The sequence below is a fragment of the Anguilla rostrata genome, chromosome 16 (genome assembly GCF_018555375.3).
Source record: "Anguilla rostrata isolate EN2019 chromosome 16, ASM1855537v3, whole genome shotgun sequence".
Taxonomy (NCBI): domain Eukaryota; kingdom Metazoa; phylum Chordata; class Actinopteri; order Anguilliformes; family Anguillidae; genus Anguilla; species Anguilla rostrata.
In genome coordinates, this window is record NC_057948.1 from 26,463,302 (window position 1) to 26,490,709 (window position 27,408).

The 27,408-nt window shown below is 43.8% G+C and overlaps 2 protein-coding genes across 3 annotated transcripts in view; both read left to right on the forward strand.

Annotated features, from left to right (window-relative positions):
* The first annotated feature begins 296 nt into the window (after positions 1–296).
* Positions 297–22,186, forward strand: LOC135242641 (enhancer of mRNA-decapping protein 3-like). Its single transcript, XM_064313794.1, has 7 exons — positions 297–456; positions 2,148–2,312; positions 2,532–2,815; positions 9,126–9,348; positions 13,394–13,582; positions 16,801–17,018; positions 17,211–22,186. Exons 2-7 carry the CDS (start codon positions 2,149–2,151, stop codon positions 17,543–17,545), a joined length of 1,413 nt encoding a protein of 470 aa, XP_064169864.1. The 5' UTR covers positions 297–456; position 2,148; the 3' UTR covers positions 17,546–22,186.
* Positions 22,187–22,649: 463 nt separating this feature from the next.
* csk (C-terminal Src kinase) overlaps positions 22,650–27,408 on the forward strand; it is a 37,064-nt gene continuing 32,305 nt past the window's right edge. For both annotated transcript variants that reach the window (XM_064313556.1, XM_064313558.1), the window contains exon 1: positions 22,650–23,270. The gene's annotated coding sequence lies outside the window, so the exon portion shown is untranslated. The remainder of the gene's footprint in view (positions 23,271–27,408) is intronic.

Consider the following 27,408-nt stretch of genomic DNA (forward strand, 5'->3'; position numbering starts at 1 on the left):
TGCAATTTTGAGAGTACATTCCACACACACACACACACACAAATGAACAACAACAACAATAATAATAATAATAATAATAATAATAATAATAATTTGATGAAGACAGAAACTGTATTTCATTCTGTTATGTTTCGAATCTTTCTGTCCGAAGGAATCTATTTGACTATTTCGCTAGGATATAAAGTAATAGTAATAGCTAGATGATAGGCCTACACATGGCGTTTAGTTGATTTCGCTAGCAGCAAAGTGTAAACAACAGACACGTGCGTAAGGTCTTGCGAATTTAGCTGCAATGAGCCACAGGAAATGACGCAAATTTCACTTTTGGCCTGAGGAAGTAATACGCTGGGTCGCAACTGCTTCTTCCACTACCACCACCAGCTTTTCAGAATAACACAACAGGTTTAGAAAAGGCTTTTAAAGTACATACGAGCTGTCTTACAAGTTTGACTACAGGTATGTTTTTTGACTGTTTGTGATTTTTGAGGAAATAGAAGTAGTTCGCCTCATAGTGACCCATGCTGTCTCGACACACAGCAAGGACCTCAGGCTACATCGAAAAGGCTAGTGTGTTGGCGGTATTGAAAAGTCAAACTTTACCGATATTAGAAACTACCAAGTATTAGCCAGCGGTAGTTAATCTGTTTATAATTCGTACCTGATAGCCAAATCTGCTGCGAATTATGAATTTTACCTAGCTAAGTAGCTGCGTCAGGTTTGAGACGCATTTAATTATAACTGATCGCTAGGTAGCTTAGTGTGCGCGAATTTTTAGGTAGCTAATATATCGTCAGCTAGCTAGATTAACGTTAATGATAGTTATTTACAATGTTAAATGCTAGCAAATTACAATTTTATCTTCATGCTCGTTTGGCTTAGCATGTGGATGTAGGCCCTACTCATGTAACACTGTCGTAAAATTACTTCTTAATGTGTAAAAATGCCTTGTTTGACTATGACTTGTTTACATAGACATATGTGATTGCTAAACAAATCTATTGCCGTTTCTGTCTCAGCGCCTTCGAAAAAATCATTATCGGAACCGCTGTCCTAAAATTTATCCGTACCATGAACAGTGCCTGACCTGCAAGCGTAGACATGTGTTGCCACGACGACACAATTATATAGAGAAATCCCATCTTCGCAGAGAAAAAGCCTATATTCAGTAACTGCATTTAGATCAAACCTACCAAGCATAAAAAACAAAACACTCCTAAGTCACCCGTTCAATGTGTTCATAATGCGGTCATAGCGCGTTGCTTAAAACCATAAAACCACCCCCTTACCAGAAAAGAAAACTGTAGGCTGGACCTGAATTTTAAATGTAAACCAACTAGTCTGACTTTGACAACTTTCGGATTAAACTGGCTCACGTTTTGGGTAATAAAACTCAAAAGTAACTTAAACAACCATTGAGCACTAGTGGCTTACTACTAGTCCAGTATTTTTGTATCATTTCTGCAGCCTACTTCAGTATACTTGATGTACTAAAAGTATACGCCTAACTATATTTTCCTGATGTGTATAATAGTTCAAAAGTGAACCGAGGACACTTTATTGTAAGTGGTATATTAATGTGCTTATTAAACTTTGTAGTGTCCACCTTGTCAAAGTTCTCTTCAGCCTAAAATTGGTTATTCAGTTTGTAGGTCTAAATAAATTTACTTTGCAGTCAAATTTGTCCAAAATGTAAACAAGTCAGGGATTCTTTGCGGTAAGAAGAAATTTTGACAACTTTACTAACGAATACAATTAATTGAGTTTGAAAGGTAGCTAGAAAGCTCTTTGAAACTGAGGATTACATTTTTATGCAGTCTGGCTAATTATACAATCAATATGAGTTGTGCTCTCTAACATTTAACCTACCTGTTTACTGTTATACCTGAATACTGCATATTCTATTAACTTGGTGGTTACATAACTTGTTTACTAAGTTAATTGGCTTTGTTTACTAAGTTAGCAACCTTGTCAGCTAGTTAGCCTTGATGACCCAAAATTGGATTTACGGGCTTTTTACGTGCAATTTTAGGTAACTTAACCTGCATGCTGTCTAATAATTCAGACATTTAGACTACCCTGCTAGCCACAAAATATAAACTCACTATGATGGTCACATTTTCTTTTTTCTGGTTGTCTGTTACTGGCAGTATGGCTGCAGACTGGTTGGGGAGTCTGGTGTCAATAAATTGTGGAGTGACACTAGGGGTGTATCAGGGAGAGGTGTCCTCGGTGGACCAAGTCAGCCAGACCATCTCTCTCAAACAGCCCTTTCACAATGGGATCAAGTGTCCTGTCCCGGAGGTCACTTTTAGGTGAGGAATTTCTTGGAGTTGTTATTTTACTTGCATTGTCAGAATGGTACTGAATGTCACAGTAATATCTAGGAGGAGCTTCCTCCACGCTATAACATAGCATAGTTTGCTGATAACAGTACACGAAAGATCCTCCATCTAGTCCACCGCACCGCTGATGTGCAGTGGGTGTCTCTTTGCATAAAGATGTGCCTTGTTTTTTTGTGCTGCATTTTGCAGTGCTATGGATATCAAGGAGTTGAAGATCCTGGACATTAGAAATGGCAGCGGCCAGGTGGGTGGGGCCGACTTTGGCCCCGCCTCCTTGGGACACTACGGACGGAATGGCAGGGGCGGAGCCTCCGTGGCCCCTGCCAGCAGCGCCCCAGTGGCAGTTCCGCGCAAAGGTGAGCTGAGGTCACAGGAGGGCCTCAGCTCACCACAGCAGTGTTCCAAAAGCTATGGGGAGAGATACCTCGAGGGCCCGGGGCAGACCAAGGGCTTTCGCCGCAGACACAACTCCTGTAAGTACCACAGCCTGATTGGCTGAGGCCAGTGTTTGTGGTGGTAAATGTGGGGGCATTGTAGAGGGCTAGAGATGATTGTGTGATCCTCACATCAACCGTTCAGTTTTCTACAGATTTATTAGCATAGATCTACATAAATGCCATTAGTACATTTTTACACGATGCTGTTAATGTTTACATTGAATCAAGCTCTCTTTGTAGGATAGACAGCCAATACTGTCCTGTCCTTCCCAGCCACAAACGGGTCCATACTCTTTTTCTTCTCCTTTTCTTTGCTTTCTCCAAACAAAACGCAGCCAATATTGCAGCCACAACTTGTTCTTTTGACCCCGTGCTTGATTGGCCCGTCAGTTGCCATAGTCTCGCAAGCCAGTTGCAGAGTGTGACAAGGGAACTGATGCAATCTGGCCAAGTTGATTTCAAGATTTTTATTTGGTTACGTTACACAGTGTGACATGTAATAATCATAAGACTCAATCCATTGTACAGTGTGGGAAGGTATTTAGATAAAAATTCCAGACAGATTCCAGATTTCTTTTTTACACCAAAAAAAAACAAGAATTTAGGTTTCATCAGAGATACAAATCTATGCCATTAAACCTCAGCTTCTTATGTTTTACAAGTATAGATATCATTTTTCTGTTGTAGCCTATTATGCTCAACACATTTTCTCTGTATGTTTTGTCTGAAACTGCACTATAGCTACACAAATTTTATTTTGAATTGCCTTTCTCAGTCTAGATTTATTATTATTTTTAAAATTTCCTAACAACTGGAACAATAAATCCCTGGACTGGCCACCTGATGTTTAAAACTGGGCTTTGGTTTGCTCAATAAGAATTTTGAAACATTCACTTCACTCTAACGCAATGTATGTATTTGAACCGAGGGGCCACTGGTGTAACTGCTCATTTACCCTACAGAATTAGCCTGCAGCTATACAAAGTGCTAGTACCCTGTGGTCTGGCTAATGTTAACTTGGCGTTTGCATTCGCAAAATAAAGGTGGAGTGCAGCATATGACTAATGTTTTTCTGTGTCTGTCTCACCTGCCGAAACTTGAATGCATGTGATTTTGTGTAGCAGGCCGTGTCTAATGAGCGTTCATGGCCATCCCAGCTGAATAACTGAGCAAGCAGACACTGTGTTCCCTGCTCGGCAGTAAATCTCTGTAAATTCTGGGCTCAGTGGCAGGTCCTATCAGCTCCTGGCAGGAATCCGAAGTGGAGAAGGGGGCTGGGATTCACACACTGTAGCTGTGATTTTTTTTTCTATATATTTCCACTGCCCTCCGTCTGACTTCTCCTGAAGAGGTTATCCCAGGCCAGGCTTACGTGCCTCTGCACCCCTCTTCCCTCCCTGGCTCTGGCACGCCACCCAGAGCAGGAACCCCCCCTCTCGCACCCCCACAGGAAACCTTGCATCCCAGTGTGCGTGTTGGTGCAGGGGACAGCAGTTTTGAAAGCACTGTTTGGCTTTCTGATGTTTTATTTTAATTCCTTATCTTGGGCAGGTGGCCATGTTGTCAAGGAGGTGTTTCAGCAGTGCATGGATTTGGTTCGGTAGGGGCAGGGCTGTCCCGTTGAAACGCAATACGATTGGCTGATCCAAGCCTGACTTGGGAGAGTAGTGGAGGGTGAAGGACAGGGCACATTTGTTATTTAAGATCATAGATTATATGGATGGATTATACGCTAATTATCTTGAGCTTTGTGGGTCATAAGATGGGAAAGGAGAAGAGTGCTGCATTTGTAATGAAATATTAGCCTTCAGTAACCCAACTTGAACTGATATCCTAACTGATATGGAGCAATTTTATATTGCTCTTTTTCTGAGTCACTTATGCCATAGCATGACTTTGCTAGGGGGAGTCTAGCCTCCCATGTCAGGCTCATATTAATGTATAATTCTCTATCAAAGACTGCATCTGAAATTATGGCTAGGAGTAGCCTTAAGGCTTGAATAACAAATTCATTTTAGCTGACTTACCTCAGTTTTTCACCTCTGTCATCTGCATTGTGTTAACCCTTTCATTGTCCGTTCACTCGGAGGTTTTCCTGTAGCTAAAGTTTTTAGTTTATACAGACCCATTTCAATAAAATTAACTAGTCTCTTGGGCACTTACCCCTACCCCCTTGCCCGTCTATGTTCTCTCCCTCTCCACCTTGTGTGGTGTGGTGAGTGTTGTGGCGCAAAATGGCTGCCGTGCATCACCCAGGTGGGTGTTACACATTGGTTGGGCCTGGGGTTTGCGGAGTTCCCTCTTATCATTGTAAAAGCACTTTGAGCGTTCGGAAAAGTGCTATATAAATTCACTCACTCATTCATTCATTCATTATATAAGCTTCTCTGACAAGTACTGACCAAGCAGTTCCTCAGTATAGCCAATGGGACCCGCAATGACTCGACATGGACAATGTAACTTCTGCCAGCCAGTGGCAAGCTATTATATTGACGACTGAGAACCATTTTTGATAATGAATTTATGTTTTTAACGATGTGTCGGTTGCTCGGCTTGCATAAAGTTACCCGCACTATTTCTTCAGCGTAAACACACCGTCTCTATTACAGTACTCATGCTGAAAACATTACGCATGACTCTCAGCATTCTTGAGACTTTATGCCTTCAGAGGTTGTTTTACCCAGTGGTTGTACTGGGCAGCTCCCAGGTGTGAATGTGTGTGAGTGTGAAGCAGGGCGTTCCTGCAAAAGAGCAGCTGTGCTCAGTGAACCTACCCTGGGTAAATAAAGGTTAAATTAAAAAAATAAAAATTTTTACAACAAAAATAGTTTGCAATGCCTAAGCCTAAGTGAAAGGTAGAGGGAAAGCAGGCCACTACTTCTTCCACAGGCATATAGTATAAAGTATATATTTTACTCCTCTAATAACCCAAATATCATTTGGTTACCAAGTGTCCTTTTTGGAAACCGGCCTAGAAATAGCTCAGAAATTTTTTTTTGGTGATATTGTCATCACATTTGAACCAGGGTTTGTCCAGATGTGTCTGCATTGTGTTTCTAAGCCCACCGGGCAAAGCCTCAAGTGTCTATCTGCTCAAAAAAAAAAAAAAAAAAAATCATAATTTTTAGATGAGAAAAAAAACTTCCACTGTTTGAGCTTCTGTTACTTTGTTTCAGTAATATTTAGAGTACTTCTTACTCTTGCGAAATAAACTCCCAAGGGTTACCTTTCAGGAGAGGTCAAGATTATGCCCGTAGTCGAAAGGGTTCAAGAATAATAACCATTTTATTTTGGGCATGTCGTTTTCAGGCTTGTGTTAAAAGGATGTGATACATTAGGGGTTAAACTTAGCTCGTGATAATTTTAAAATGTGTTTTGTGTTTACTCGTTACTATTACATTTCGTCTACAGATCTGAAACCATTCAGTGTGACAAATATGCAATAATAGAGGAACTTTCCACGGCACTATACCTGTAGTAGTGATCGCGTCGTCGATCCTGTTTATTTCGGTGTACCAATCCTGCTGTAAAGATGATTGAGCTTTAACTTTATTCTGAACATTTTAATTATCACTTCCTGCACATTAATCTACTGTCAGGTCACAATGTCTATATATTTCCATATTCTTTTAATCCTATTTTAGTATGCACAGGATTCAGATGGTAAATGATTACATCTTTATCAACAATTTAAAGTCTTACCTATCAGCAAGATGCTTAAAAAAAATTAAACCTTTGTGTGTGAACATCAGGTTTGATCTGGTGTGCTAAGTAGCTCTCAAATGCATACCCCAAGGGACAAATCAGTGGCATTTATTGCTGCGCCCTCTATCAGCATATCATGGTATTACGCATTGCCTCAGATGACTTAAGCCGCGTTTCCACCGCAGGAACTATACCCCGGAACTAGGAACCTTTTGAGGAACTCAGTGCGTTTCCACCGCAGGAACTAGGGTCTAAATTTAGTTCTGGGGGCTTTGTTTTACCCCCCAAAACGTTCCTGCTCGGGGGGTAGTACTTTCCGAAAGTACAGGAACCTTTTGGGTGGAGCTTGCAGCGCTGAACATTTCTGATTGGTCGAGTACTCGTAGCATTTGTGTTGTATTTATTTTCCGCCATTACCCGCCATGTTTGAAAATATGCAGCGGCAAACCAATTTATTTTCATAATAACAAATCAAACTTGTATGTTATGCGGCGCAGTAGCCTACTTTTGGTTATAGCCTGTCAACGTCTTGGAATTATAACGTGTGCTCTTCTGTTCTTTTCTTGCTTTAGTATTCGTTTTATAAAATGCTAAGCATTCGTGCTGGGACAGCATATTACGTAGGCTACCAAAACATTCAAACGGATTAATTCGGTTGCTGAATATTTTCTTCCGGATTTTCTTTGTTAGCCCGTTGTAATTGACTCAAAACGTTTGATACAGTTATGTGAGGTATGCGGTAGTTCTGCATAATTAACATTGGTGATACAGTACAAGCAAACTGGAAATCACCTTCCGCACTTTTTATCCGGGTAAAATAACAGGTTAATTCTAGTAATCTTCCCTTTAGCTTTTTCAGACTGCCGTAATTTTACTCAATTTTACTGCCATTTTTCAATTCCACGAAAAGACCAGGAAGACTATGGACTCATTTATGGTGCATGGTTCGCATCTGGAGGGCACACTTCGCTGCTCGGCTAGCAGTAACTTCGAAGGAAAGCAAACGGTGGCTGTACCACTACTAATTTACATTTTCACGCAAGTCCGAGTTTTCGTTCTATTCTTGTCATTTTGCGATTAGCCTATATGGAATTGACGACGAGAAAGTAATAAAACAGCAAATTGTTTACAACGTGTGCATGTTTTCTGCTGTTAATGAATGTGTTTGAGAGGATATATGAAAATCAATAAATACAAAAGTAACCATATATAGTCATTGTTGGTAGCCCGTTGTATATAAGTGGAATAAACCCCTCCGGGCTGTCCCGGTTATTAGAAAATAATGTAGGCTACTTCGGTGGTAGCATGGGGTTACAGAAGAAATCATATGACAGATGGACCGACGACAACGTCAGTGGGCTAATTTGCCTAATCTTCGCGGTACTTTAGACCCCGGTGGAAACGCAGACAACCATTAGCTGAAGGAACCTTTTAGTTCCTGGTAACGTAGTTCCTGGGACTGAAAGTTCCGGGTAATTTTGGTGGAAACGCGGCTTTAGATTGAATAGCAGAACTGATGTGATTAATGGAGGAGAGGGGGGGCCTCTGGTATTGTAGACCATGCTGGTGCTGCATGCTGAAGCTCAGCGTTGGCCCCAGTTGGGGCCCGGGTGAGCGTGGCTTGGCGCAGAGGCAGGGGCAGGCGGACGTGCCCGTGTGGCATGTGATCTGCGTGTGAGCCTCAGCGCCAGGCTGTGGCTGCCACACTTGCGTGAGACAGCGCCTCTCTCTCTCCCCGGCTTTGCGTGAGAGCTCAGGACTGCCGGGCAGAACACCAGGTTTTTCCAGTTCTCCTCCACTCATCATGCTGGCACGTTTTGTTTTGTTTTGTTTTTTTTTCCTTTGTGTTTGTGTTTGTGTATGCGTGTGCGTGTGCGTGTGTGTGTTTGTGTGTATGTATGTATATATGTATGTATGTCTGTGACCAGTGTGTGGATGTTCATGTTTTGGACAGCAGGTACGATAGTAGTGTTCAAGGTGGCTTTCTGAAGCCACTGGTTGTTACTGGAGGGATGGACTGCAACGCAAAGCTCACAAACCAGGCGTACAATGCAGGCGAACATTGCTGCTCTCTCACGCATCCCTTCTCATCAGTTTCTGCTTGATGAGTGGTGGATTCCTGTCGCTCACAGCCCTTGCTCACATGCTTTAGACCTTTAGCAAAGCAAGCACGCTTTTCTGGCTCTGTTGCAGATGTCGATACTGCAACAGTACAGTATATGAAAAATCATACACGACTAAAGCATGTTTACATTGCGCAGGGAGAGAACATTTGGCTCTGAGAAAGATTTATGGATGTTTGTGTGTTTATGAGCAGCATGCATTTTTAATAATGGCCGTTTGATCCTTGCTTTATGGCAGCTGTGCCCAGCCCTGTTCCTGGAGATCTGCCGTCCTGTAGGTTTTCACTCCAGCACTATTAAAAGCACACCTCTTTCAACAGGCTAGAGTTCTCATTGATTTGCTGATTAGTAGAGTCGCGTGTGCCAAATAAGGGTTGAAATGAGAACCTACAGGACTGTTGATCTCCAGGGTTGGGGTTGGGGTATCCCTGATGTATGGAGTGTTTTTATGGGAAGGCTCTGGGCATTTCATTGGGTGAGATGCTATACAGACCCCCTTTTCTCCGCCCCCTCCACAGGGTCGTCCAGCAGCAGAGGCCCAAGTCAGGCCACGCCCAAGAAGAACGGTCTGAAGAACGGAGGCGGGGCCATGAAGAACAAAGACGACGAGTGTTTCGGGGACGGGATGGACGAGGGTCTGGACACGGACTTCGACTTCGAGGGCAACCTGGCGCTGTTCGACAAGGCCGCCGTCTTCTCGCAGATCGTACGTGAGCGCGGACGCGCTCCCGCGGAACGCGGGTGCGGCCCCTGAACTCCCGCGGAACTTCGGACGGCACCCATCGCTACCGCCAGATCAGACACACAGGGCAAAAGTATGCCTTAGACTGCTAAATGCACTGTACACTAGAAGTGGAATTAGGAGCCTGCACTGGTAAGACTGCTCACTGCGCTGAACACTAGAGTGGAGTTCAGGAGGCCTGCACTGGTAAGACTGTGTTCACTGCACTGTACACTAGAGTGGAGTTCAGGAGGCCTGCACTGGTAAGACTGTGTTCACTGCACTGTACACTAGAGTGGAGTTCAGGAGGCCTGCACTGGTAAGACTGCTCACTGCACTGTACACTAGAGTGGAGTTCAGGAGGCCTGCACTGGTAAGACTGCTCACTGCACTGTACACTAGAGTGGAGTTCAGGAGGCCTGCACTGGTAAGACTGTTCACTGCGCTGTACACTAGACTTGCTGCATTAGTTAATGTGTTAATTCACTGTCAAATGTTAGTGCGGTTACTGATTACCTAGCAGTCTTCAGTTAAGCATAACATGCTTCTGGATTATCAATCACTGTGCATTGTGCTTTGGTCAGAGAATTGGGCATTACCTCAATGTGATGCGCTAATGCAGAAAGCACAAATACAATCTGTTTTTTAAATCATTATTATATATTTCTTTATCGTCTTTCCCCAGCTTCTCATGTAACATGTAAGACTGCTTGAATCCTTAAGTTTGTTAGTCGGTTTCTAATGTTAATTAGATGATTTAACATCTTATATTTTTATACATGTGGTTGTAACTGCACATGCAACATGCTCATTAGCTTTTATTTGGTATTCCACGAACTCAGGCAGAACCTTAGTGCCATATTTATTGTCCATAGTAGGGATCCATTCAGTTTGAAATTGGGGCATTTTTTTACCTTGCTGGTTGATTTGTATTGATTGTTATTGTGGTGGATAGTTGACTTAGCGTGTTGTTATTGGTGTAGTTGTTATCTTTGTTCTCAGTGCTGCCAAGGCTTTGTAGCACTGCTTGTCCTCAGATGACCCCGCAGGCTAATTGCTTCACGTGTTGTGCTGAAGCTTTGTGCAAACAGACTGTGATTATATGCATTGTATTTGGCCTCTTGCATTGACTTGAACAGAAGTAGTGTAAAGTAAAGAGCACATTGGGGAATGGTATTGTCTTTCATGTTCGTACCGCTGGAAGCGGGTGTATTGCGGTAAAGCCGTAGACTTTCCGTCTGCGTTAACAGGCTGGTTGTGGTGAAACTGCCTCCCATTGGCCAGGGAGGGGCCGCGTCCTGGCTGTTTTGGCGGCAGGGCGAGCGCTGCACCTTGTGCGGCTGCTGTCCGCTGCAGAGCTTTAAGAACGGGCCGGTCTCGCTACCAGGAGCAGGGACTCACAGGCAGCGCAGTCTGCTTTTGGCACAGAACCTTCTGATTGCACAGGATATGAAGCAGTGAAGTGCAAATACTGAAGTTGACACTGTGCGAGGAAGAGCAGCGCCTGCAATGGGACACCATTTGGGCTCAGTGTAGGCATGGAGCATGTTAGCCATGCTAAATACGCCTGGTTAAATGCACCTGCTGAACGCCTTCATTGTAAATACGTTTAGACGTGTGCTGTCATTTGAAGCTTTTTGTCCCGAACCAGATGAAGGATTTGAGGGCAGAACAGGCCAGAGCAGAGGGGGACAGGTCACAGGGCACAGGGGTAGTCGAAGCTGGAGGTGCACGTGTGCTGCTGCCTCACACACATGCAGAAATGTGCTGTGCGACAGGAGCGTGTGTCTGCTCAGAGCCAACTTTACAGTAACCGCATCCCAAACTGGAAGAACCAGAGAGCCCTGATCTGGAAACTCCGCACTGTAAACAATCAAACCAGCTATTTGATTCATAAAACAAAGAACATGCAGCAGTGCTGTTCTCATACTGTCCCTCTGTCAGTGAATACTGGAATACTGTTATTGAATCAGTTTCTAACATTCATCAGTGTTGTCCTAGTTTTGACACTTTTAGGCAATATTAGATTTCAGGACAACCAGCAGCCCTTCAGCATTCAGTCAGTCACAGCTGTTCTCTTTTTGGTAGCTTTAAATCCGAATAGGCTAAAATTTATTAGCATTTCCCATGTTCGTTTCTAAAAGAGATGGCTAGCTAGATAGTTCCCCCATTCTATTAGCCTATAGGTAGTTTCCTCAGCTTTATCATTTATCTTTCTGTTTAAATGGTTTACCTTTAGTTTGGCTCACAAATGAGGTCAAACCTTCCTCATTTTAATTGTTCTATCATGGTGAACCTATCGGGCCAGACACCATTTACTGAAATCTTCTGTATCCCATCTAGATATGCCGGTGGTAGCATCGATGTCGTGACTGGAATGTGTTTGAGATTAGCCTAATACTTTTGAACGAAGAGTTGCTGAACTTGTGCAGGTGTATTGTCATCTTTATGATTGTTCATGCAGAGATTTTAAAGACAATGAAATGTGCTCAAATTCCTGGCACAAAACTTCCATGAGGTTTGGTGTTAATGATCCTGAGTTGTGCAAAGCAACTTGTAAATATCTGCGCGACAAGTTTGTGCGCCCCCCCCAGCCATGTGATACTCCAAAAAAACAAGAACAGAGTTTGTATGGAGTATACTGACAACAGTGTCCTACGGCACGTTCACCGGTGGTTCTTTTTCTAAAAGTTCATTGGTCGATTGGAGAATAAGTGCCTGCTTAAAGGAGCCCTGGAGCTGAGGTGCATGGGGCTGCTTTCCACACCACACTGTATTACAGTACTTGCACAAAGCTGAATCTGCTTAGCCCAGATGAGCATGTTGTGGGGGCTTGTGTTGTGTAAACATTCGCACCCGTCGTCCTGTCTGTAAGGTCCATCTCAGGATATAGCCTGTGTTTAACCGCAACCTGCAGAAGAAGGTTGTGAAATCACTTTTTGCACTCTGCGCCAGGCATAATTAGGTATGGCCTCCGTCCAGGTAACACCCCCCTCCCTCCCCGTGTATTAGTTTCAGATTGGCGTTTTTGTTATCATGCTTGAAAGATCAAGATCATTTCCACCTCAGTTTATTTTACCGCTCCTGCACGCTCCTTGGTTACCCAGTTGAGCAGGTTGAACGTTGCGTGCTTGTCTGCACCACAGTGGAGTGGGTGTGTGCAGTGTGTGCGTGTGTGTTTCTGTGTGTGCATGTGTGTCTGTGCATGCATGCATGCACACAAAATGTATGTGTACGTGTGTGTGTGTGTTTCTGTGTGTGCTTGTGTGTCTGCATTTTGTGTGTGTGCATGCATGCACGCACATTTGTACGTGTGTGTGTATGTGTGCGTGCGTGCGTGTGTGCATGCACGTGTGTGCTTGTGTGCGTGCGTGTGTGCGTGTGTGCGTGTGTGCGTGTGTGTGTGTGTGCGCATGTGTGTCTGTGCATGCATGCACATTTGTACGTGTGTGTGTGTGAGGAGAGGGTGTCTGGTAGAGGTATTTTTTCCAAACACACCCGGAGGCGAAGTCCAGAAGCAATTAGCACGAAGTACATTTTTTTCCTGCCCATCATTCTTTTCCTCTTTATCAGCGGCAGGTTGCATGACAGAGAGCACTTTGCTTTCTTCTGCTTATCGCTGTCCGAGCCAAGACTCTGCGCCATGTGATACGTTTCCTGCTTTTTCTGAGTGTGTGTGCGTGCGGATGTGCGGGTGTGCGTGTGTGTCTGTGTGGGTGCGTGCGTGCACGTTTAAGAGCACGAGGGAAGGATTTAAATCGCAACGTTCCTCCTGTATTGGCCAGTCAAGAATGTCTGGGTGTTGGGTGGATTAGTCCCTGTGAGTTGGCATTGGTCTGACGGGGTGTGTGTATCTGGTGTGTTCTTCTGTGGTGCATGATGTTATCAGAACACACCCGCTTCTGCATATCAGCTTTTATTTTATTTTTTTGTTTATTCTTGTAGCTCGCATAAGGTTCTCAGGCATGATTAATCTGTAATGTAAGTGATGCAGTTAAGGTTTTCAGACGTGATTAATCTGTAATGTAAGTGATGCAGTTAGGCATTAACTCAGAGGTAACTGAGTGGTGCTGACCCCTCTTCCCCCCTGCCCGTCGCAGACTCGGGGCTGGTGGTGCCCAGCGTGCCCTACGAGCTGCACAAGCGGCTGCTGTCGGCGGCGGAGCGGCACGGCCTCTCGCTGGAGCGCCGGCTGGAGATGACGGGCGTGTGCGCCAGCCAGATGGCCCTGACGCTGCTGGGGGGGCCCAACAGGTGAGGGGGGGCCGGAGGAGCTGCCGCCGCACATTGCACACATGCACTTGCACACACACACACACACACGCATCACACATGCGCACACACACACACACACACACACACACACAAACACACACGCGCACACAAACACACGTGCACATGCACACACTCGCACACATACACAAGCAAGCACATGCACACTTACACGCACACGCGCACACACACACTCACACACACACATTCTCTCTCACACAGACTCGCGTGCAGGCTGGCTTTCCCTGCGCTGATCCCACCGCGCGCGGTGCTGCTGTTGAGTGTTACTGGGCCGTGTGCGTTTCCCTGCCGCCGAGGTCGTCGCTCAGGTTAACGTCTAGCCGGTTTCTGCAGAGCCGTCAGCCCAGCGCTGGAGCTGTCGAAACTCGCAGAGTCACGTGTGCCTGTCAGCACGGCTAATTCATCTGCATCCTCTTGTCAAAGCCTTTGTCTGCTCTTTCGTTTTACACACGGCACAACACACCGAGCTTCACGCCGCAGTTTAAAAAAAAAAAAAGGAAGATGAGTTATGGAAATGATAGGGCGTCGCCAGGGAAGGCAGTGAAAGTGTGGTGGCCTGATGCCTTACTGCTGAGCAGTGTTCATTCATACCACTGCACTTCTCTCTGAGTCTGTCTTTCTCTCTCTCTGTCTCTCACTCCCTCTCTCGCTCTCTCTCTCACTCTGTCTCACACTCCACACACACACACTCTCTCACTCAAATTCCAAATTCCAAAGCTTTTAATTGGCATGACAAATACAGGCATTGTTGTGTTGCCATAGCAGGTTACATAAGAAAACTATGTACAGTATGGATGATAGATTAAGGGGAAAAAAATCATACAACAAAAATGACCATATATGATGTTAGGTCTGTCTGTGTGTTGTGTGTGTGTGCGCACGTATATGCCTGTGTGTACGTGTGTGCAAGACAGGGTCAGTCATTGTCCCTCAGAGTGTGGCAAGAAAACTAAAATTGTGCTGCTAGTATGCAGCAGTCTTTTTCCCCCTAGGGTAGCTTATCTGTGTCAGGTGTGTTGTTAAATTGTGGGCATTTTTCGCTAATTTTGGGGGCACATTCAATCAGGAAGTGTTTCTCAGTTTCTATTTTATTGTCTTTACATTATTGACACCATCTTCTTTCTTCTGGCAGTCATGTTGTTTGTGCCTCCCAGTCTCTATTGCTAGGTGGTGCTTGCTGATTCTGTACCTCGTCAAGGTGGTTCTCAGTTTTTTGTCAGTAACTGTGGTCAGTTTGCTACAGTCGTTTTAGGGCCAGATAACATTTAATTTTACTTTGTGATTTGTTTGTGATTCCCAATAAGTAATTTTGTTGCAGCTGTGTTAGAATTTGATTCATTACTGTAATTAGGTTTGTAATTTTGTTCTGATCCTGAGCCAGTGAGGTGTTAGAATGTGTTAGTGTATGAGGAGAACTAAGGCTCAGGACCAGTTGAGTGAGGGGATTATTTTATTTGCTCAACTCTCGGTATTGCAGGGCTTTGTATTGATGTGTATGCATGGGTGTCGCTATGTTTTAAGTGCTTCCAAAATTTGATTGCCCTTTTTTGTATTTTGATGAGTAATGGGTATTGGCCTAATTCTGCTCTGCATGCATTGTTTGTTGTGTTTCTGTGTACCTTTAAGATATGTTTACAGAATTCTGCCTGCACAGTTTCAATTGGATATTTGCCAAATTCTTGATTGATGAGTGGACTGCCAAAAAGAGCAATTGGTTCAACTATAGCTTCAAAGATTTTAAGCCAAATTCTGATTGGAATTTCTACAGAGATTTGTCATTTTATGGCATGGAAGGCCCTGCGTGCTTTCTCTCTTGATTCATTCACTGCAATCAGTTCTGTGAACTGATTTTTAATCCTCAATAGTAGCTAGAGGAATGTACAATATAATTTGTTCCTAACATGAATTTGTGTTTAGTTCCTGAGATCTGGATATTCTTTTGGATCTTTATTAAGATTTACTGCCAGGGCCCAGGTCTGGCAGTACTGTTCTAGCCGATCTAAGCTTTGCTGTAACCCCTGTTCAGTCGGGGACAGCAGAACCCCTGTCTCTCTCTCTCTCTTTCTCGCTCTCTCTCTCTCACCATTTCTTTCTCTTGTCCTTGTGTTCTCTGGGAATGTAGAACTGTTCAGGCCTTGGTCTGGTCGAAATGAAAGGGGTCTAGGTGGAGTTTAACATGGGGTTTAATAGAGAGCGTGCTATCTGCTGAGTGAAAGATGCTAACGTGGAGCTCCCAGTTGGCAGCGTACTGTAGCCCAGAGCAGCTCTTCTCAGGTCCCACTGACTGCAGGAAACCTCTTATCTCTGCTTTGACTGCGCAGTCACGCCCAGGAACTGCATGTCTGCTGAGTCTGCAGCCCAGCGCTAAGAGCTGGGAAATTCTGAGCATTAATGAACAGCCATTTTGCCCTTTTTGTGTGCTCACTTTTTCTCATCAGACGGTTATTTTCGGAGTTTGACCGCAGCCTTTTGGGCAGTTGTTAAGGCCCTGTCTTTTCTGTGTGAAACATCGCTGATTTCATTGGAAATTCTTGCTGGTGCCACCTCTCTGGGCTTTGTGGTTTCCTTATTTAGAATTCAGTCCATCCTTTAGTAAAGACTGTAGCATTATGACCGGTGTGTGGGGCCTGCTCGGCTACTTCCATAAGTGCAGGTTTCCTCATGCATTAAATTGCATTTGAAAGTGCAAATAAATAATATTTATATAAAGTTCACTGAACTTGACTGAAGTAGGTTTTTTTTTATTGTGTTGGCGGGCTAAGACACTGGTGCACATGTGGAATTAAAGAAAAGCAGATTCACCCATGTAAGGCTACCGGGCATTGCACTACAGTTTCCCACTTTACCTTCCTGAAAACGTGCATCCAAAATATGCTGTGTGAGGGCACGTTGTTCAGCAGACTGTCCAATTATATGAATGCATTTATGAACATGGAAGCCTGGCCTTTAGTAGGAATTTCAGTCTGTGTAGTCCTGTAAACACAGTGTCTTTTATTCATAAACGTTTATTTCTGTAGTGACTGGTGCTCGATCGCGCCATGGCAGCGGCAAGTACAAAGCCGTGAATTAGAAGAATGAGAGCGCTTTAACTTTTTTGTTTTCAGGAACATCTTTGAGTAAAATTACTTGTCAGAACCTTTTAACGTCTCTCTCCCTCCTGGTGGACCTTCCCTTCACAGGTTGACCCCGAAGAACGTGCACCAGCGCCCGGCGGTGGCCCTCCTGTGCGGGCCGCACGTGCAGGGGGCGCAGGGCATCAGCTGCGGCCGCCACCTGGCCAACCACGAGGTGGAGGTCATCCTCTTCCTGCCCAACTTCGTCAAGATGCTGGAGTCCATCACCAATGAGCTCACGCTCTTCAGCAAGACGGGCGGAAAGCAGGTGTCCAGCGTCAAAGGTAACCCCGCCCCTGCCATCACCACGGGTACCCCTCTACTCCAGAGTCAGGCGATTAAATCAAGGAGTCATGAAATTAACTTTGAACGTGGCCTGTTGGTTCCTTCAGCCAACTTATACAGTGTGAAACAAGGTTGCCCTCTAGTGGACATGCGCATATATATAGCGTTTAACTCTGCTTACTGTATTACAGACTTGCCGGATACTCCAGTGGACCTGGTCATCAACTGTCTGGACTGTCACGAAAACGCCTTTCTGAGGGACCAGCCCTGGTATCGGGCAGCAGCGGACTGGGCCAACCAGAACCGGGCGCCGGTGCTGAGCATCGACCCTCCGGTGAGCGGGCAGGAGCAGGCGGTGGAGGCCAAGTGGTCCCTGTCCCTGGGCCTGCCGCTGCCCCTGGCGGAGAGCGCGGGGCGGGTGTACCTGTGCGACATCGGCGTGCCCCGCCAGGTCTTCCAGGAAGTGGGCATCAAATACCACTCGCCCTTCGGCTGCAAGTTTGTCATCCCCCTGCACTCCACATAGCGGGGCCTCCAAATCAGGGGCTGCTCACTTGTGGCCTCCTTTCTGCCCCTGTGTTCCTGAACACAGAATTAGCCTTAAATTCCACATACCTTGAATGAATATAAACAGTGTGACTGATTGGTTTAGGGGTGTAGCTGAAGTGGTATATTTTTGGAGGGAAAAAAAAGCATTTGGCTGGGGGAAGCGATGCTGTTCTTGTGTGAATGGAAGACTGGAAGCGACATCAGCAGGCCTTCTCCTGAAATTTTGCTGGTTTTTTGGTGATTATCATGCTAGGTACCACCAGGAAGGCTAAAAAAAAACCTCTGAGGAGAACTTTGTGTAAGTTTGAGTGTTTGTGTACATGCATACCTGCACACATTCGCGTATAAAGCACGGTTTCTCCCGCACCTCTGATTGTGTTTACAGCGTGCTCAGTCCCTCCCCTTAAAAGATACATTTACACTGGGTACTCTGGATTAGCAGGCTGGACCTGATTACACTTCCTGTTTTCTGTTCTGCTTCCTGCTGGACACTGAGCCAGGCCCAGTGACTTGGCCTCTTTGACCAGGTGTAGAGATTTTTTGTGAATTTTCTTATTTCAGAAGTGTCAAGACTTGGAAATGAAAATTGCTTTTAGACAATGGGAAGCTTGTCATGAATGGAGCCAATTTGAATGATTATTTCACCATTTCTTTAAAATTGTATAAAACAAGGATTTGAAGAAGATGGAGGGATTTATTGGAACTGTGCTTAGAGATTGGTTGCTTGCTGCTGAACTGAGATTTGCAGCTTTTGGCACTACTTTTCAGCTTACCGTCTGTATGGCTTTATTTTGACTGTCATTCCAGGAATGGCAATACAGCAGCACACAAAGATGCTTGTCTTCATATCTGAACATTTGTTTAAAATTCTGAGGGTTTCAAATACTATATTAATATGTGTATGTGAATGCTTTAGTTTTATTTGAAATTTAAGTCAGGCAGCACACCGTCTGCTTTTGCTGTGAATCAGAGACCAGAAGCTGAATCTGCCATGCTATCATTTCTGTGCCAAAACCTTGTGTTTGATTGCGTTCAAGCGGCTCTGACATGAAGCTTGAAGTGAACAACGGCCATTTTTTCTCTCCACAGACCTTCAATCAAAATCAGGTCTTGTTTATGAAAAACACTGTCGTACAGTCTGTTTTACTGTGTGAACGTTAATATTTACAGGGGAGACGGCAATGATTCCAGCCCTCTTTCACACGTGTGTATGTTTATATTTGTGTGTGTGTGGTGCGCGCGCATGCATGTGTGTGTGTGTAAACATATGGAAAAGGCATTAATAAGGAAGTGTTGTCTGTCAAAATACTGCCAGGGTTGTCATTGTGTATTTTAGGACATCAGAGTTTAGGACATTTTCTTTTTCATTACTTTCTCTTCTAATCAAAAAGATTTTTTCTGCTCAGTTTGTGACTGGGGTTTGACTGAACCCAATGTGGAAAATGTTCCTCCACATCCTCCAAGAACAATAGACAATACTGAGTTTCAGTGGTTATGTTACTCCTCTTTAACCTTGTTACATTTAACCATGTCTGTGCTGAAAATGTCATTTGGTGATAATATGTGCAGATTCTGGACTTGCTGCATCTGGATCTGTGAATGTGGATTGATTGTCTGCATATCAGTTGCTGGTCAGTGACAGTATGCTGTGCAGTGACATGTCTGGTCACTGGTTAAGATAAACATTTTGTAATTTTTTTTGTTTTCTGTTTGCTCAAAATCACTGCTCATGGAAACATGGGAGCATTGTCAATCACTTGAGCAGACTGCTGTACGTCTCAGAACTGTATCAGTTTTGTTTAATTTGTATTTCTTTTCATTTCTATCTTTCTTAGTTATTCCTTTTTTTAATATTGAGATCTCATTTCTTGTCCAATAATGCATTTCCGTGCTAGCACAGGTATCATGAACGAAGCTGTGCGTATGCATTGGGCGTTTGATGGTATGTCTGTCTGTTTTGAACATGTTCGTTTCAGTGTCCTGCTCCATGAGGGGCTGTTGTTTTGCTTGAGTTTGGCCAGGGTGGTTGAACGTGGTTCCACACGGTGCTTGTGTGTGCTTGTTCATACCAGTTCCCCTGTCTAAATTGGTGTTAATTAACTATTTCTGTTCATACCTTCAGATTTCTCAAAATATAGCGCACTTAAATATTGTTTCACTGTAGGGCTGTGGTAGGTAACCATGTTCCTCAAGTAGTACAGTGTTTCTGTGTTTTGATTCCATTGAATCGCTTCTCCGATCATTAAGAGCCTGGGCCTGGATATTCAGTCTGAATGGTGGAATTGTGGAATCATGTAGCAAGCACATGGTCATGTGCATTCCTAGATCGTAACTATTGGCCTGTGGTGTTTAGGCGGTTGGATGATAGAGGGGGGAAAGAAACATGCGTGGAACTCCAGGACCAGGGTTTCCTGCTGTACCCCTTGCGTTGGGCATGGGGGACATTTAACACCTGACAAAAAATGATAATGAATAGCTGTAGCCTCAAAACAAGCGCATGCATTGTTGCTTTAGGAATTGGGTTAAGCACTGGAATTCTGCCATTAGGCTGTTTTGTATTTACCCTAATCTATGCTCAGTGAAGAGGGTTGTCCGCTGTACTGGTCAGACCGACTGTGTTCTGTTAGCGTAAATGTGCCTGTGAAAGTCCAGCACCTTCCGCTTAACTTTTTGCTGCCATTAAGACATGCTTGTGCTTCCGCGGTTCATGTCTGACCTAATCTTTAAATATGTGGACTGCTAATTTCACATTTAATAATAGGCTGTTTGATGCTTTTGTGGGCAATGCCAGCGCTTTTGCCTCAATCTGCACCAAACAAGATCTGACATCACTTTCAGCGGAAAGGGACTTTTTCACAGTGCGAAAGATCTTGTGTCTCTTTATGCTGGCAAACCTCCTAAGATTTTGGTTTGATGCTTCACAGCGGAACAACAAGTATTTGGAACAACTTACACTGTTTCCATCGTTCTCAGTTGTAAAGTGGAACTGCTGTAAGAGACTGCTGGAGCAATCAGCTGCTCTCACATTGTCAGTTGTTGTTTTCTATCTGCGTCTGCAGTGTGAAAATGGGGCCTACTTGCAGGTGCGCATACACCTGTGTTGTGTATGTACTGGGCAAAAAATGATTGGCAGCTTTAAACGTAAGTACACAAGTTGAATGAGGATTTTTGGTGTAACTTTGAAATGGTGACCTATAAGGTTTTATTTACAGAAAGTCTTCCTGTCACTGAGAAACAGAGTTGTTTTTCCATGCTTTTCAGCACCACTGGGTGGAAGAATTTGACTGACAGGTGGACACTGAGACACCGGGCCTCGCTGTATTGAATTGGAAGCCCAGGGTTCACGGTGGCCATCGGTACACCTGTGTCAGGTCTCAGGAAGAGCCAGTTGGCTCCCTGTGAGGAATAGTGGGTGTGCGCTTACTAAAGGTCAGTTTTTCAGTAGTTTAGGGTACAGGCTGTGATAGTTGGCCTCTCACTGGCCTCTGCCGCCCAGTCATGGCTGCAGGAATTTTATTGATATAATTGAGGAGTTTACTGGTATTGCAGCAAAGTATTTCAGCTGTACCAGTCTGCCTTTTATCAGTGACCGCTTACCCTAGTACTTTTTGGGTTGTTTTTGTGGATCTGGTAAATTCTCAGTCTATATTGTCAGTTATTTGGCTTGAGGTATGACTGAATCAGCCTGGTTCTTTCTCACTTTTGTTTAGTTACTTTAATTTTGTCTGATGTATGCACTAAGGCATCTGATGCATTTGTTTCAGTTGTGCAGGCTTGTGTTGGTTTTCCAGGCATGTCTTGAGCATTTTCCTCTTGGCTGACTTTTGAAACCCAGTCTATAGGAATGACTGCCAGCCAACTGTGTACATGTTTATGTTCATTTTTAATAATTCCAAGGATTGACTTTGACCATTTTTGACCTGACCGAGTTCCACTGGTCTGTTCTTGAAAAAAAAGATGCTCTGTTCTTGGGAAATGCTTTGGTACAGTTTGCTGTGCACGAGCAGGTCTTATTAAGGGATCAAGGGAACTTTGCTGCATTTCTCGTATCTCAGTGGCTGAGGTGATTCCTGCCTTCCTCTGGTTGGTGTACTGTAGAATAATCATAGTTACGGAAGCCATTATCTTTCTCCACATGGAAAATGCAGTATCAGGAAATATCCTGAATCCTGGAATATAATTGTTTCCAAAAACATAAATTAGCAAAAAAATTATAATCGTGTTGCTGCCGCTGTATGAGGTGCATTATGATTTTGTGAATGACACCAGTTTGTTCACTTGGTGGCTAGTGAACCATTACATTAGACTGCGCGACATCAGTATTACAGCTGACCTCATGGTGGAACTGCCCTTGTAGCTGCAGGTTTCCAGCCAGAGAAATGGGAGAGCAGCAGAACAGGGCAGCTCATGATGTCACCATCTTTTTTGGAGAAAGGCAGTGTTTCACCCCAGCCTTGTGATATTTACTTAATTTTCTGTAGCCATTGGGCTAGATATTTTTGAGCCCAATAGACAGCTCCTCAGTAAAAGAGCAGTTTGTCATTTGGATCCTGTCATTATTAATATGTAAGATTGGGAAATAAAGAACTTAAAATAAAAATAAAATGATTGAAAAGCTCTTTGTGTGTGTTTGTTTACTGACCATTTAAATGTGTGAACCAAAAAAATGTTAAGACCGCATACCGCCCTTCCGTTTGCTTTTTATTCGATAAGGGCTATAATGACATGTTAACAGCACTTCTCTAGTGTCGACTGCCCAGGTCTCTGCGGTTTTTGATTCAACATGAACTGGAAAGAATGTTGTGAGAATAATTCGAGGTTATAACATTTATAAAGGGAAAGATTCTGGAGTTGGGTCAAGTATTTGGATTTTTGTGAGTGCTACGTGACTATTTTCCGGTTCTACAGTATTTCCATCGACGCAGTTTTTTATGTCTATGTCTATCGCATCTAATCAATATAAAAGCTAATGATCTTTGCCGTTTTTAATTAATCCACAGGGCGGCGCTAGCGTGTTAGATTTGTGCTGCTCTAATTTCTGTTATGCGCGGCGGCGGTGGAGCGTGGTTCACAAAGAAGCGCATGCGTGGTACGGTTATCAAAAACGTAGAGGACCACTTCCCTTGCAAGGCCTGTGCAAAATCGCACAAGGCAGTTTACGGTCGGACCTCAGTTTTGATTGTGGCTTTTTTGCCGCTTATAAATTGGATGCGCAACTTAGCAGGCATCTTTCTTCACTGTCGCTTTTTATCTCATTTTAGTATTTGCCTAAATTTCTCTCACGGTTTGCTGCAGACCAGCACTGTTTTGTTTTTTCCATCAGCGCATTCTACAACTGACGTTATAACCGTATCACCTTGGAATCGATTGAGACTTAAAGCAAGACAGACATTCTAGTTTGTCTGTTAATCGTATGGAATTCCGGTCAGAAAATTGTTTGTTTTTCAGTAGCTTATTTCGGTGGTTGCAACAGGACTCTAGTCTTCTAACCAGCAAGCCAGTGTCAGCCACATCCGTACGCTGCAGCTAGCTACAAACGATTGACCGTGTTGGCGAGAGCAGAGCAGTTCAGCCCATTGATGGAACACTGACGAATTGAGGCTGGAGAGGAGATCCACTTTGGAATCTAACTATCTTATTTTGCCCCCATCATTCCAACGCAACATCAAGGAATCGCACGCAGATCATTTCGTGAAAACAAGGTAAGATATCTGTCTGGCAATCTATCATAGCACTTGGTGCTGGATTAATTATTGCTTGCTGCATCAGTACTGGGCGAACTGCACGGGTGTTGCATTGTACGTCTAGAATGGATGTTGGCAGCAGTCTACATGAGTTTCTATGATTGTTCCCCTCTTCTTCAGCAGCTCGTTGACCTCTCAGACCTTTAAATAATTTGAATTTGGCAATGAATGGTTTTCTAACTTGGATTCATATTTAAATATTAAGTTTAACGACTGCTGTGATTAATGGGGTAATGTATCATTACATATGGAGTGGTGAGGTGTGGCTAGAATGATAGTATAATAGAAATCGTTAGCATTCCTGTACTCTATCAAAACTTATTAAACTGCAAGCTTCAGGGTCAGTTCCGCTGGACGACTGTTTTGCAGTTGTTGCCAAATACTTGTGAGAGTGAGATTGGCAGGGTGGCTGGCTGACAAAATGTCACATTACATCCAGTGTATCAGCGTTGTAGACTACGTGTGGGGAAAATGAGTCTTATGTCCTCGGTGTGAGAATGTATAGATAACGCCAATGTTGCCACGAGCCGAGATATTTATTTTAGGTTTAAAGGGTTTGAGAATGAGCCAGGTCCTCAACAAAACTTCCTCTCCACTAATTGTAGCAACGTACTCTTGTCTATTTGTCCCCATTCCCCCGGTGCTCAACTGGAATGCTACCGACATTACTTAAGCAAAGCCGCTTGACATGTTTGAAGGGCTGCGCGTTAGCTCTACTGGTAAATCCTGCATGCAGCCTACAGTATACGTATAGGATAGTTACATTCCAGTTGTTCTTTTGAAAGGTGGCGTGTGTTTTTTAAAATAAAGGACGTTCACACAAAGAACATAATTCTGTTCTTAATAATTTGTGTCATAATAGGTGCGCCATTTTGTACATGTTAAATAGGGAATGCAAGGAATAGCAAATGTACCCAAATAGGCTTGGCATTCTGAGAGAGGGTTTCTTCCAGCTGAATTTGCATGATTCCTGAATATGGCCTGATATTTAATCTGGTGTGGTATTTCCTTTAGTCACTGTGGCTACAGATCATTTGCTCCTATCTGTTGTATGTCAACAGATATGATTACGCTCACATTTCCCTGTGTCTTGCTGTATTTTTTTAGTTCCTCTGCACATCAATAATCCTCTCGAATATTGTCTTTCATGCACAAATGGCCACTACTGTTATGCATGGCTAGTGTTGAGTTATTCATTCTTTTTTTGAGCCGATGTATTTGAGATGATGACAAAGTGGCTCAAAGATGCTGTGTATGCATCTGGTTAATATCTTATTAGACCATGATCAGAACTATTTGCAAATGGCATTGTATATTTTCTCCTTTACCCTGGTTTTGTGTCTACAAATGTTCTGCAAAATGCTCTTCAGACTTATTTGCCAGAATATTCTTTTAAATGTTTTCCACAGTTGTGTACAGTAGGAATGCAGTCGAGGAATTCCAGTGTTTTATATGAATCAGGGTTACAGTTAGGCTACTTGTTGCTATTTGCAGCTCTTCTTTTGGTTAATCATTGACACGATCGCTCGGAGCCCTCACAGGGAAGTATTTGATGTAGGCATTATTATCCTCGCAGGAATTTAGAAAATCAGATTGGTACATGTGTGTTCTTGTTGTGCTGTTTCTGTTTCTAAAAGCCTGTTGCCAAAGAATAAATCTGCTTGCATTGAGGTGAACTGCAAAGAGCAAGCAGCTGGATCTCACCCAGGCTGGATTCATCAAGTATTTAGGCATCACTGCACATTGTAAAATAATTAAATTGTGTTACAGAAAGGGAAACCTGTCCAGTGAGCCTTTCACATGCACTGTTCGTAGAGTCGCATGTTCTGTCAGAGGACGTATCTTGCCTGAAGGTCCATCAGTAGTGCCAAATAGGGATTTAAACGTGAATATAGTCAATTAGACTTTAGCAACCAGCTGATCCATTGAATGAACACACACAGCGCTGCTGGTGTACTCTGATAGGCTGCTATGGAAAGAGCTTCCCTGGGAACGGCTATAGCACTGCTGATTCGGCCATGTGCCAGTTTTACTGCTACCTTAAGCAGAACACTAGATCTGTGGAGGTCACACAACGTTCTTAATTGAGTGCCATGCAATATTTACTTTCACCATCAAGTGCAGAGGTGGGCAACAAGGGCCGTATCAGTTTCCGGTGTTCATGCCAACTTCTGGCCTTAATTTATGCCATCTGACATTTTAGCTACATTTCTTGGCAAGCGCATGAATGGCAGCCGAAGACTGTTCTTGTGTTTAATATATGAGATTTTTTACTGTGATTCGAATCTAGGAGTGAACCTGTGTTGGTGTAAATGACCAGTTAGCTAATTTAGCCAGGGTAATTGGTGGAGACAAAAACCTGCATATAGCCTACTCCATCCCTCTAGGAAAGGAATTGCCAACCCCAATCAAGAGAAACCCTTTGAGTGTGTGGGGGTGTGTGTGTGCGCATGTTGCAGTAAGGTAAATTAAAAGCTTGCATGGAGTTCTGGTGTAAGTCCACCCTGGCACTGGGAGGTTGTGGGATCTGTCCTGAGCCAGCCTGAGTCATGCCAGGGCTGGTTTGGCACTGTGTATGAAGGGCTGGACGTGCCCTGTGCTCTGGGAGCGCGCTGCTGTGTCAGGCTCTTTCCAGGCCTCCTGAGCCCGGGTGTTCTGTCAGATATGCTGGTTTTGGCTCGGGTCCTTCCCAGTGAGCTGCATTCACTTATTCAGTGAAAAAGCTGTGGCACTGAAGCCGACTAAAGGCTGCTTTCTAATTGTATTATTATTCATATATTTCATGTTCTTGTTTTCAGTAGCTGCATAATCAAGCAATTCTTTGTCAAAACTCTACAGTAGCATTTCCTGGGTTTGGCTATGCAGCAAGACCAAATTTCAAGGTTGTGCCTTAAGTAATTATTGAGATTTGAATTTAAATTATGAAGTTATATATGATGTTATTCTCTTTTAAAAAAATAAAAAAAAAATCTTTTTTGATTACTATTGACTTGAGCATGAGCATGAAGTTGGTTTGGTGGTGGACATTCCCAAGAATTCTAGTGGCCGTCATTGATATCACCGTGTTGTAATGAGTTGACTCATTGCCGAGCAGCGAACATGTCGATAACGTAGGTACACTATAATTGTCTTTCCTGTTCCTGTTAAAAGGATGTGCGCTTGTGCTATTCTTGGCCCTTGCCACTTCAGCTTTTGATTCAACCCCACTAGCCTGTCTTTGCTTTACCATGAACCTGTGACCTTGATCGCATGCTTGATACAGCCCTAACCTGTGAAGTGGTGATCAGTCATAATGCATATCTTATCAAAATGTATCCGCTTGTAAAAACCTGTCAGAATTTTGATTTTTTTAAAAAGGAATCCAACTAGTTTTGAGGAGCTCACGATTGTGCGGCTTCCCATGAATGACATTTATGTTTTTGTTTATTGTAATGTGGCCTAATATTTATTGTAAAAACACATGGACAGAGTTGTTAGACATGTGTACATATAGGCCTAGGCCTTATGTTATTCATATTTCATTTAGTAATGTTTTTTTCCAGTCTTTTAAAGTTGTCTGGAAAGAATTCACACCTCTTGCTGGTCTATTTCTTCATTATTAATTGGTACTTAAAATGAATTGGAAACATATGGGTATGATTGCAACAGATTTGGTTGGACTGATGGTGTTGGAATTGTCACTGAGGAATGGAATTGGCCCTCGCTGTGATAGTTTTGTGTTCATCTGCAGCAGCAGCAGCAGCAGTTTTGAGGAATACAGTACTGTGCACGCCGTAGTCTTCTCTCTCTCTCTCTCTCTCTCTCTCTATTTCTCTCTCTCTCTCTCTCTCCCCTCTTCGTTCTGTGCAGCAGAATGGAAGCATTGTGGTTGATGTCTGGGGCCCTGATGAAGTGGCCCTGGTCCATCTGGGCATGGGCTGGTCAAGCAGGCCGTTTCTCGAGTGTGTCCCTGGGCGGGTGCCACCACGTGTGGGATGGGCCAGGGCTCTCTGAGACGCACTGGCCCCGCCTCCTCCTGTGCAGAGTAACTCGCTGGGCTGTTCTTTGTGTTTTGGATTTTAGTTGATTCTTCATTTCTTTGTGGAATAAGGTTGGC